The sequence below is a fragment of the Pangasianodon hypophthalmus genome, chromosome 4 (assembly GCF_027358585.1).
Source record: "Pangasianodon hypophthalmus isolate fPanHyp1 chromosome 4, fPanHyp1.pri, whole genome shotgun sequence".
Taxonomy (NCBI): domain Eukaryota; kingdom Metazoa; phylum Chordata; class Actinopteri; order Siluriformes; family Pangasiidae; genus Pangasianodon; species Pangasianodon hypophthalmus.
In genome coordinates this window covers 27,585,205-27,597,678 of record NC_069713.1, presented here as the reverse complement: position 1 = coordinate 27,597,678, position 12,474 = coordinate 27,585,205, and the positions used below count along the sequence as shown (strand labels likewise).

The following is a 12,474-nucleotide window of genomic DNA, read 5'->3' as shown; positions in this document are numbered from 1 at the left end:
CTCGCTTATACTGCACACTTCATTACCCTCAGAGCATAGCAGAGACGTGTGGATTAGAGCAGGACAGGCTAATGCACGGTTAAATCTCTGTTTAAATATCTGTTTTATTTTACACACACCCACACTGAGCGTCACATCTCTATCACTGAGTGGAACGTGGTGCAGACCTGACTCAGACCCGACTCCGTCTCTGCACCAGCTTCCACACTTTATTCACTTTATTTATTTGATTTGTGACTCATCTGGCTGAAACACTCTGCACAAGGAACACAGGTCAGTGTGTGACTTCATCTCATACATTCATGTCTATAATGTTTATAATGATGTCTTTATTTATAAAACACTTTCTCCTAGAGTTGTATCTATACATACAGAGATACACGTCACATTGGGATTTATACTATACTAATACTACTACTAATAGTAATAACAACAACAACAACAACAACGATAATAATAATAATAATAATAATAATAATTACAATAACAGTGACTTTCTATTAAACATTTTAAGAATTCAGCATCAGTGCATGTGTTTAAAGAAAACTTTAAATATAAATAAAAACAGATAGATAGAAAGATAGATAGATTGATAGATTGAATGATTACTTAATAAATAATTAAACTGCTAATCGAGCAAACAAAACAAGGATTAAATATATTAAATAATAAATACATAAATATATAGGTAACTAATATAATTAATTCCTAACTAAGCAATGAATGAATGAACAGATTGATTAATTATTGATTTATTTTTTATAAACTACTAAATGATCAAACAAACAAACCAGGAAAGATAAATAAAAATAATATTTTAATAACTTAATAAATAAATAAAATACTATCAAATGAAACAACAAAAACAATGAAAAATGTATAAAAGCAAAAAAGAAAAATAGAGAGAAAACAAATGATAGAATAAACAAACAATAAATAAATACATTCATAATAAATAATAAATAAATACATTCTTTGATTATGTCACACAAATATTGAACTGCTGTGACTTTTATAAGCTCTTTTAACTGATTGATGTTAGAGCAGTAAGATTCCGAATGACCAAATAATTATTTATTAAAACATAATATTTATGCAAATAGGTCTATAAATATTCATCATAACAGCGTGACGTAATTATCTATTACACTGCAGATTAATCATCAGACCATACCATAATACTGACGGCTCGGTCGTCATGGCAACCGGGAAAGCTAAACTCGTAGTGAGCAACAGAATGTTTCTGTAAGTGCACTGATTTTAATCTGTACTGGTGTAGCTAATGCTAATGCTAACAATATCACTAGCTAATCATCTACATATGAGAGGTTATTAACACTTCCTGTTCTGTTCAGGGTGTTATAAGTGTTTATAAATGAAATGTGGAACATAAGGATGATGATGATGATGATGATGATGAGGGCTCAGTGTAAATCGTCAGCAGTTTCCCCTTTAATCCTCTCCTTTAATGAGATTAGCAGTTAGCAAATCCTGCACTCGGATAAGCACACACACACACACACACACACACAGAGTCCAGTAATAAAACACTGCAGTGGAGTTCATTTAGCTGAAGTAATAACCTTCATAATATAAAGAAATGCTCATTAATAATTCATCATTAGTAATTTATTATTGATGAATAATTCATAACTTATACTTTTTAATCACACTTTTGGAAAACTGTCTAAAACTTTTCACCAAGAAATCACACCTTTTAAAAACAGCTAGGAATATGTAAAATAATATTTATATACTGCGTGTATGTATACGTGTATATATATATATATGCAGATTTATGCAGATGAAGCTCCGCCCCTGCCTTTAGCCTCTTTCAGTCACATCCCTTGTTTCTTCTTTCCTTATTCACATGGAAGACGTTTTTTTTTTAAACTTCCTTTTCCTTCTTTTTTCCCCACAAAAATAAAAATGAAATTAAACGTAAGTGTAGTTGTGTGTGTGAGAGAGAGAAGCAGAGGTGTGTTCAGGACATCCCTGATGCTAATGGAGGCTAATGAGCTTAGCATTTAGCATGCACTGATCATGGCGGTGATTACAGGAAGGTTTGCTGAGGGTAAAACGCTAAAGCGTGGGATTAAAGCTAACACATCCCTCTGAAGTGCTGTACACTCAGGAATTAGCTAATCGGATGATTAGCGTGGAGTTAAAGGACGTGCAGGTCGACAGATGCTGCACGAACACACACACACACACAAACACACACGGGGATTACACACTGCTTACTGCTATCTCTTTATATAACATCAAGTTTACAAGCTAATTATAAAAGATACAGCATTTTATCACAGTTTCATTTATTTGCACAGTGTGTTTCATGTTGTGTGTGTGTGTGTGTGCAGGGTGTGTGTATTTGTGTAATGACCCCAAGGGATCAGCTGAGGAAGATGACAGCGTTAGGAGAGCAGGATGATAAACATTGGTACAGACTTGTTAACAGCATGTCTGTCGGAGGTAAGACGCGATACAATAACCATATGATAACGATACGATAACGATATGATGTGGTACAGGACATTACAGAGTGTGTGCGTGTGTGTGTGTGTGTGTGTGTGTGCGCGCACAGAACTGAGACAGAGGCAGGAGCTGATGATGAGGAACCCGATGGCGTTGAACCCACAGGTTCTCGCTCAGACACAGCAGAGACTGCAGCTCGAGCCACGCTTCATCGACAGGTGTGTGTGTGTGTGTGTGTGTGTGATTAGAGTGTTAAGTGAAGTATTCAAAATGCTAAATGCACCACAAACACACACAGGAGCAAGGCTAATTTACTCTGTGATAACACATTACCTGGTGAAAAAAAGCACAAAAACCTACCTTAAACGTGTGTGTGTGTGTGTGTGTGTGTGTGTGTGTGTGTGTGTAGGGAGCTGGTCCCTCCCACTGACATTGTCTCATCCTCGGAGTCTCGTCCCCTGGCCCCACCGCTGCCCCCCCAATCCGCTGTGCTCACAGGAAGAGCCTTCAGTTCAGCAGGTCAGATATTATTATTATTATTATTATTATTATTATTACATCTTACATCACACTGCTGCTGGATTCTGGATTGTGATTGGTCAGAAGGTGTTGATTAATTTCTATAACAGCAGCTCTGACAGTAGTGCAGCTGCAAATCACAGGATTATATTACATCTTCAGGACAGAAGAGTTTACCCTTTGTGGTTTCTCTGTAACATGACAAGCTGCATTTTTTTTGGCTTTCTGTAATTAACCTTAAAAATCAAACAGTTTATTCTTACTTTAATCTTCATTCCTATTTCAGGAGGTTACGGCTTCCTTCCACCAGAATCCATGGAAACGGTCGCTAGGCGACAAGAGATCATCCACAAACAGAACATAGCCAGGTAAGGTTCTGAACATTAATGAAATTCACATTATGAAATTCTGGTCTCTGATTGGCTCTGATTATTCACAAAGTTACTGACATTTCCTTGTCTAGACATTTACAAAGGACATTTACTGACATTTCCCTCTAGTGGGCCGATCTTACCTGCCTGGCCAATCAGAGACCAGAATGTCATAATGTGGCTTTTTTCATTGGTCAGAAGGAAACAAAATGGCCGCCATCTGGTGTCCCACTAAATCAGTGTTTAAGCTTGTATCACAACCTTGCAGAATTAAATTGATAAAGAAACACTTATTGATGTAAACATAAAAAACACTTAGTGAACATGCTAAGCTTGTTAGCAACATACATACGCTAGCTGGTCTTCAGGAGGCAGCCATGAAATGTTTCCACTGTATTAGCTACTGTAAGATGTGATTAGATGTGTGTAACATAACATGTAGCATCAAATACTGGTTTTAATTATACAATATGATATTTTAGGAACATTTGCTGAACTAGCAATGTGAGCAATGTAGGTGACCTAAACTAGCTACCCAGGTTCACCTGCAAGCTAGCTAACGTTAGGCAAACAATTTTGTTAAGAAATCAAATGTTTCACCAAGTGTGCCAGAAAGCTAGCATATTTTATTATACAATTAAAGGTGCAATGTGTAAAAGTTTATTACATAATTAAAGGTGCAGTGTGTAAAAGGTTATTATACAAATAAAAGTATAGTGTGTAACATTTTTATGCAAATAAAGGTGCAGTGTGTAAAAGTTTATTACATAATTAAAGGTCCATTGTGTAAAAGTTTATTACACAATTAAAGGTGCAGTGTGTAAAAGTTTATTACATAATTAAAGGTGCAGTGTGTAAAAGTTTATTACACAATTAAAGGTGCAGTGTGTAAAAGTTTATTACATAATTAAAGGTGCAGTGTGTAAAAGTTTATTACACAATTAAAGGTGCATTATGTAAAAGGTTATTGCATAAATAAAGGTGCAGTGTGTAAAAGGTTATTATACAAATAAAGGTGTAGTGTGTAACATTTTTATGCAATTAAAGGTGCAGTGTGTAATAGGTTATTATACAGTTAAAGGTGCAGTGTGTAAAAGGTTATTATACAGTTAAAGGTGCAGTGTGTAAAAGTTTATTATACAATGAAAAGTGCATTGTGTAAAAGTTTATTATGCAATTAAAGGCGCAGTGTGTAAAAAAAATCTTTAATCAGCATATAGTTTCAAAGATAATTTATAAAAACTGATTTATGTGTTGCCTTGCAGTAGGGTTTGGGGTTTTACTGCCCCAAAAAATAAGCTCTGCCAGCCAGAACAGAGCTGTTGAGCCACACCCCTTTTCATCCTCCAAGTAAATACAATATGCTGAAAATAAGTGTTATGTACAGTTGATGATTTTATTAAATATCATTAAACACTGTTCATCCTCCATGAATGTGCCGTGTCCAGGATAGAAATGAACGCCATCCTGCAGCAGAAGGAACTAGAGAACCAACAGAAGACGTTACTGACCAACATGGAGAACCCGCTTGTGTACCAGCACATCTCACATCCCAGTCCTGCCGTCTTCAGAGGACGTCATCGCCTTCATGACGGCCACGACGTCTTCGACCTCCACGCCAACAGCTTCCTGATGTCCAGCCCTTACCCACCAATCAGCACTCTGCAGAGGGAGAGGGGGCGGCGCCCCAGCAGGAGAGCAGCCAGTCAGAAGTTTTCAGACAGCAGTGCTGTGTTTCAGTCAGAGAGGAACCAGACGGAGGAGAAGAACGTGGACGAGAGTCCTGGAGGAGCTTCAGGAGAAGAGAAGGAACCAGAACCAGAGGGAAGAGTGGAGACTAGCAGTGACGTTAATGCTAATGCTAATGTTAAATCTCAGCAGGCTAAAGTGGAGTTAACAGGTAGGAAAAGTTACAGAAATGGAGAACAGAGTAAAGTGTGTGTTAGTGCACAGACGGGCTGCACAAACACAGACGCCGCTAATGGCGAAAAGGACATGGGAAAGTTCCTGTTCCCGCCTACCACATCACTCTCAGCGTTCTCCTACATGTTCCCCCTGGGAGGAAACACACTACTGCCCCCTGGTGAGCACACTGTGTACTCATGAACTCACCTGTCTGTCTATTTGTCTCTCTGTCAGCCTGTCTGTCTCTCTTTCAACCTGTCTGTCTGTTTATCTGCCTGTCTGTCTGTGGCTATGTATAATTTAACTTGGAACAAACCACTCTAGAACAAAGAGGGATCTATCTATCTATCTATCTATCTATCTATCTATCTGTCAGTCTGTCTGTCTGTCTGTCTGTCCTTCTTTATATATGTTAATCCAGAACAAATCACTCCAGAACAGAGGGGGATCTGATACGTATCTTTCTGTCTGTCTGTCTAGCTATGTATATGATAACCTGGAAGAGATCACTAGGGGGATCTAATACACCTGCCTGTCTGTGTACATGGTACAAACTACTCCAGAAACAGAACAGATTTTGTGTGTATGTCTCTCTCTGTCTGTCTGTCTAATTGTCTGATTGGCTGTTTAGCTGTCTGTGGGCTGAACCATTCCTAAGGCGGGGGTGTTGATACATCACTTATCATCTTTACTGTATCATTACGTATTGTAGCATATTTACACATACACCAGTTCACACTTCCTGACTCTCAAGTAGCTCACAGTGTGCACCTCTTGTGTGTGTGTTTGTGTGTGTGTGTCTTTCAGCACACGCTAACATGTTCCTGAACACAGATGAGATCTCTGCAGTGGAGGATCTCCGCAAGTGGACGGTGGATGATGTTTATAACTTTATCAGTAACATCCCGAGCTGCTCTGAACAAGCTCAGGTAACACAAACACACACACATACACACACACACACACACACACACAACCACATGGTTTTACCTTCTGACCCTGAACCTGTGTGTGTGTGTGTTCAACTCAGACATTTAAAGATCACATGATAGATGGAGAAACTTTACCGCTGCTCACAGAGGATCATCTACTGGACACATTGGGACTAAAGCTTGGGCCTGCTCTCAAAATACGCTCTCAGGTACACAAACACACACACACACACACATTCCTTGCTTATATTTCAAACTGAATAACATACTAGTGTACTAAATAGTGTGTCAGAATAGAGCACTACCTATGGCAATCAGTGTTAGCTCTCTAGCTAAGGAATAAGCAGGCACCATGTTTACCATGGAAACTAACCGACAACTTCCTGTTGCTGCATCTCAACACCACAGTGTAGTGTAGAGTGTAGAGTGATAATTAAATATGAAATAAGGCTGTGGTGATAAATTGTCTAGCTCTGACGACTGTGTGTGTGTGTGTAGGTATTAAGACGGATAGGCGGAGCACTCTGCATGGCTGCCCCACCCCTTGCTGCTCCACCCCTTCAGCCAACGCTGGAGAAACATGTTGAGAGATCACGTGACGTCATTTCCCCCTTGACCTGCAGCTCAGAATTAACACAGAGTCCCAGTGTGGGCGAGTGCGAGACGCTCAGACCCCCTGCCGGGCACACGCCCACCGCCAGGAGTGACTCAGCCTGAAGGGGGTGCTGTTCAGCGCGTACACACACACACACTATCACACGCACACACACATTTGTGTACACGCTTCCCACGAGAACAATATATGCACAATTTGCATGGTTTGATTGGTTGTCTAGGAGTGATTCCAAAAGCTGAATGGCTGTGAGTGCGAACGGACTCAGCGGAGACAAGCAGTCCTCTGCGTGTGGTGAAACAACTCACAAATTTCTTTCCAAAGAGAGCAGGTGAGAACAAAATTGATCGAGGCAACGGTGACCTAATATACCGATGTTGTGATGTGCAAGATGCTTACTGTGGGGTAATCTACATTTCCCTACGTATGAAAAGTAACTTGTTTCCAAGCTGGTGTTAAACTTTCTTATATCACTCTAAACATCGAAAGTACCACGAAAAGTGTTCGAGCTTGAGACAAATCTTTAGAGGTAAAATGTTAGCAAATATGGAAAACAATAAGTAAACAATGTTTGTAGTTTATAAATACAGACGGATTGCGTGGATCTTTCATCAAAATACTAATATGAGCAACCTTGGTCATAACATTAAGATGGCATGATGATAAACTGGAAAACATTATACAAATGAAAAATGATGAAACTCTGTGCCAGAAAGAGTCATTGAGAGTCATAGTTTACATGGTATACATATTTTTTAATACCGTTGATTTAAATATTACATCAGTAATTCATCATCAATTACTCTACCAGCGAGTGCTATTTGTATAGTTGTATACTGTTATTTGAAAAAAAAAAAAGCGATAAATAGCATGGATCATGGGATGATGGGAAAGGGGCCCCCACACACTGTCTTTGCATAGGGCCATGGATTCTATGCTACACCCCTACATACACACACACACACACACACACAGAGCTGTCACTATTTATTTTTATTCATGTTTTACTACCACTATTTTACACTAGCTAGTGATAAGTGGCTGTTACTGCATCAAGAAAGAAATAATTTTTGGGTTTAAGATAAAGTTTAGTCATTTTCAAAAGTGAATGTGTCAAAGATGGCAGGTGTGACAACGCAGGACCACGACTGGGCAGAGTACAGACACAGGGAGGCAGGAACAGGTGAACTTCTGCTTGTATTTAGGTGGTAGTTAAGTCATCAAGGGAGAGTGAAAGTGAAAGTGGCTGGCGAAGTGACAGGGACTGAATGCAGAGTGCTGGAGGTAGCGACTTGGCGGTGGGACGCGGGAGGCGTAGTGGTAGCGCTCAGGTGAGGCTGGGCTCGCGGTGCAGAGTTTACAGCTCATCTCCCTCGCTTACATCGGTGTCTGTAGAAGACATAGTGAGAGAGTGGTGAGAAAGCCCATCTTCATTGCCGTACTGAGCCCCTGCTCGGTGCTGGACAGTGAAGTTGAAGTCCTGCAGGGAGAGAAACCACCTAGTTACCTGGGCATTGGTATCTTGGGCCTTGGCCATCCATTGCAGGGGTGCGTAGTCGGTGACAAGGGTGATGGGTCGAACGGCGAGATAGTACCGCAGCTCCTCAACAGCCCACTTGATGGCCAGGGCCTCCCCCTCCAAAGCAGCATACTTCTGTTCGGCGGGGGTCAGCCTTCGGCTTACGTAGAGGACCAGGTGCTTCTCCCCTTCGAATGTCTGAGACAGGACAGCCCCCAGCCCTGTCTCTGATGCGTCTGTGTGAACTCTGAAGGGGAGGTGAAAGTCGGGGTTCCTAAGTACGGGAGAGCATGTCAGCACCTATATGAGTCTCTCAAAGGCTTTCTCGGTCTCCTGACTCCAGTGTCCGGTTGGCCTTTCCTAGTTAGGTCTGAGAGGAGAGAGGCAATCGAGGAAAAGTTGGGCACAAAATGACGATCCCGCCAACCCCAGGAAGGCATGTATCTGCTTTTTCGTGGTTGGGCAAGGGTAACTTTGGACTGCCTCCACCTTCTTCTCCTGAGGCCGAAAAGGAGTCCCCGGCTGATGAGGTACCCCAGGTACTGTGCCTCTGTAAGTCCCAGATGGCATTTTTTGGGGTTGGCAGTTAGCCCAGACTTCCGGAGCTCACCCAGGACCACCCTGAGATGGTGGAAGTGGTCGGACCAGGTGGTGGAGTGTATTACAACGTCATTGATGTAAGCAGCAGCGGATTGGCGATGGGACCGGAGGACGATATAAATCAGCCGCTGGAACCTTGCTGGAGCACCATGTAGGCCAAAGGGGAGGACCCGGTACTGCCAGTGGCTGTCGGAGGTGGAGAATGCTGTCTTGGGCTTTGCATCGGGGCTCAGAGCCACTTTCCAGTACCCCTTGGTCAGGTCTAAGCTGGAAATGAAGCGGGCCCACCAGGTCGTCGATCCTAGCTGCATGCCACACTTTGATTCAGGCTGCTGGTATCTCCTGGACATCCCCGTGGACGCAGGTGACAGTCAGTGGCTTTGGGGGAGGCCAATAAGGAAGGCCGGGCTAAGGTCAATCCCCGAATCCAGGATTGCTGAGACGGGCCTTCCGTTTACCTCGACTGGGATAGTGGGGAGGCTGGGAGGGGTGTCTTTGTGAAGAACAAATCTGGCAGGGTTTGTCCACTGATCGAGGGGGTCCAGAGCTGTCGGCATGGATTTGGCCCAGTTCCAGAGGCAGAACGGTGTTGGCTGGGTCCCCCCCAGGAGAATAATGGTCATTGTCACTGGTCATACTTAGTAGCGGAGGTCGGGGAAATTCTTGGCTTTTGCCCCTGCCATCTCCAGAGTTGGCACTGCTCGCTCCATCATTTCCACCATCTTTCGAGGGTTCCGGGCTCCTCTCATGCCCAAGGCTTTCCTTTCTTCGGGCGGCAGGGCTCTCAGAAATCAGTCCATGGCCACCATCTCGACAACCTCAGCTGCAGAGAGTGCCTCCGGCTGCAGCCACCTCCTGGTGTTGTGCAGGAGCATGTCCATCTGGCCACGAGGGGTGGCTTTAGGGTTGTAAGTCCAATGGTGGAATTCGGCTGCCGCGCTGGTAGAAGAGAGGCCGGAGTGCAGGAGGATCTCCTTTTTCATGAGTTCATACTAGGCGGCCTTGTCGGAGGAAAGCATGTGGTAAGCCAGCCAGGCCTCCCTCATGCAAGGGCGGAGGCCCAGTCCTCCTTGGGCCAATTTTCCCGCAGAGCCACTCGCTCGAATGTAATCTGGTAGGCTTCGACATCATCTTCGTGGGTGAGCTTGGGTAGGAGGCACTGGGGTTCCTGAGTGGTGAGGGTGCTGAACTGGCGCTGTCCATTCTAGAGCTTTCATATATTAATATAGTTTTATACGTAGTTTAAAACATTGTTTAATGTTTTATGGCTTAGTGGTTAGCACTTTTGCCTCACATTTCCGGGGTTGGTGGTTCGAATCTCGTCTCTGCCCTGTGTGCCCAGAGTTTGCATGTTCTCCCTGTGCTTTGAGGGTTTTCTCTGAGTACTCCGGTTTCCTCCCCCAGACATGCGTTGTAGCCATTTCCAAATTGCCTGTGGTGTGTGAGTGTGTGTGCAGTTGTGCCCTGCGATGGGCTGGCACCCTGTCCAGGGTGTCCCCCGAGTCCCCTGGGTTAGGCTCCAGGCTCCCCTGCGACCCTGTCCAGGATAAGTGGATGGATAGATGTCTTTCTCTCTTGGATCATTATGACAGTGAAATAGTTTAAATGCTTAAATCCCGAGCAGAACAGACACTAGACTTTTGTTTTGACTGCTGAGGAAGGATTAGGGTGAGATAATAAGAAGAAGAAGAAGAAAAAGAAGAAGAAGAAGAATTTAAACAATAATAGCTTGATTAGGGTTGTGTTCTCATTATGTTTCATTAATTTAGGCCAAAGAAATATAATTAGCTGAAGTTCTGTGTTTTTATACTTTGTACATGAGTAATGATTTAGTTCAATTTTATTTTAAAATTTGTTTTTACTGTCATTGTTAATGCATTTTTTTGTTTTACATTCAAATAAAAAATGTTTCAGATATTCTGTTTCACGATAGTGTTTTTTATTTTAAAAAGTTTGTTATTAATAATTACATATAACATACAACTTTTAATAGCTTGTATAATAAATTTTATATAAGTATTGTTTAATGTATGTGATGTGATGTGATAAACAGTGACCATATATATGAGTGGACAAAATGCCAGACCATGCGCAGTAGATGCCTCTTGCCTCACCCACGCTGATGATGGAATCTATACTTGCTCATGTTGGGAGTGCGCATGCAAGATGGCGAGTTGGCTAACTCCCAGTTAAGTACAGTTAAGTACAGTTAAGTACAGGGTTATTAATATATAAATGCTAAACTGTAGTCGTATAATTTTTGCAGGTTTATTGATTTTACTATTGTCAGGAAAAGATTTTAGGGCTCAGTCATGACTGAATGAGCTACTATTTGCTAGCTAGGTATAAGTAGCTAAAGTAATGCACCAACTGAAAATAGACTGATAAAACAGCAGTCAATATTTACACTCAACACAACTTACTTTATTGAGGGAAAAAAATTGCTGCTCTCCATGATGGTCATCTAGCTCTGACACCTGCAGTAAGTTATCCATCTGAGTTGAGTGCTCTTTTCTTCTCTGCTTGTTCTGTCAGTGGAGTTCTTTAAAAAGGAGAGACTGGCTAACCTTAACAATCCACTTCGAGTATTAGCTAAGGTCTTACAGTGAATAAATTATTATGAAATGGAGCTAGTGTTGGCTGCCTTGGTTTATGCCATTATTTTGTTAATTCCTATTGGTTTGCTAGTTTTAATAATCAGTATAGCAAGCTAGAGCTTAGAAATAAAAATGAGCAACATACTGGAAAATCTGCAGAGAATTCCCCACTGAGGGTCTGTTTACCGCAGAACACAACAAGGCTTTGATACAGAACTGTCAAAGCTGCCAATATTGTAAATCAGCAACATTTAAAAGAGGTTAAATGCTGATCTGTAAGCTCGACTGTCATTTCTAGCACAACCAAAACCGTCAGTCACCTCATCAACCATGCCCTTATATTTATCATCAAACAACTCCTATAAAAAACATATTTATCATAAGGAAAAATATTGGGGGAGATTATGAGGTCAACTGAACATGTAAAAATGACAGAACACTGTTTCCGAAAATAATTTGTGGGGATGTAACTTAAAATGGCTGTTTGGGTCTTTTCCCATTCACTAACTTGGGAATGGACATTCCCAATGCATCTGTACTGCAGCCACCACTAGAGGACCTCAGACATTTTTCACTTACTTTTAAACCCCAGTTAAATGTCTACTCACATATACAGTCACTGGTCAAAACATGTCATAACTGTGCGCCAGCATTCATCATAAACGTTGTTGCCAACTTAGTGACTTTGTTGCTAGATATAGTGACTTTTTTCAATTTTTTTCAATTTTGCGGATTTTAGCAACAAATCTAGCGACTTTTTGGTCAAACTTTAGCTACTTTCCATAGAAGAGAGTCGTCAGTACTGCCCCGAGAGCACAAGGTCTTGCCTTCCGACCACAGGCACACCTCTCCCTGTGTCTACTCTGGTCAGTGAGTGGCAGAGGCAAGAGACATTCTGTCGCTTCTAACTTTGTCTCTGAAGGTATCTTTACACATACAGCGA

General features: G+C 41.8%; 1 protein-coding gene across 4 annotated transcripts; it reads left to right on the top strand.

Annotated features, from left to right (window-relative positions):
• samd7 (sterile alpha motif domain containing 7) lies at positions 1–9,383 on the top strand. 4 transcript variants are annotated; one of them, XM_053233027.1, is made up of 9 exons: positions 1–273; positions 2,361–2,472; positions 2,585–2,693; positions 2,885–2,994; positions 3,281–3,362; positions 4,814–5,448; positions 6,078–6,199; positions 6,301–6,411; positions 6,701–9,383. In XM_053233027.1, the coding sequence occupies exons 2-9, from the start codon at positions 2,379–2,381 to the stop codon at positions 6,917–6,919; spliced, it is 1,482 nt and encodes a 493-aa protein (XP_053089002.1). In that variant the 5' UTR covers positions 1–273; positions 2,361–2,378; the 3' UTR covers positions 6,920–9,383. The 4 variants fall into 4 exon arrangements, with proteins under 4 accessions (XP_053089002.1, XP_053089003.1, XP_053089001.1 ...); XM_053233028.1 differs by lacking the exon at positions 1–273 and adding an exon at positions 1,084–1,245; XM_053233026.1 differs by lacking the exon at positions 1–273 and adding an exon at positions 1,834–1,941.
• The last annotated feature ends 3,091 nt before the right edge of the window (positions 9,384–12,474 follow it).

What these genes read in the sequence shown, in the direction of transcription:
- samd7 (XM_026936549.3), top strand. Translation starts at nt 2,150, where the DNA reads ATGATTAGCGTGGAGTTAAAGGACGTGCAG. An exon ending in CACAAACAGAACATAGCCAG is followed by an intron (nt 3,363 to 4,813) that starts GTAAGGTTCTGA and finishes TGCCGTGTCCAG; the next exon opens with GATAGAAATGAACGCCATCC. An exon ending in AAACACACTACTGCCCCCTG is followed by an intron (nt 5,449 to 6,077) that starts GTGAGCACACTG and finishes TGTGTCTTTCAG; the next exon opens with CACACGCTAACATGTTCCTG.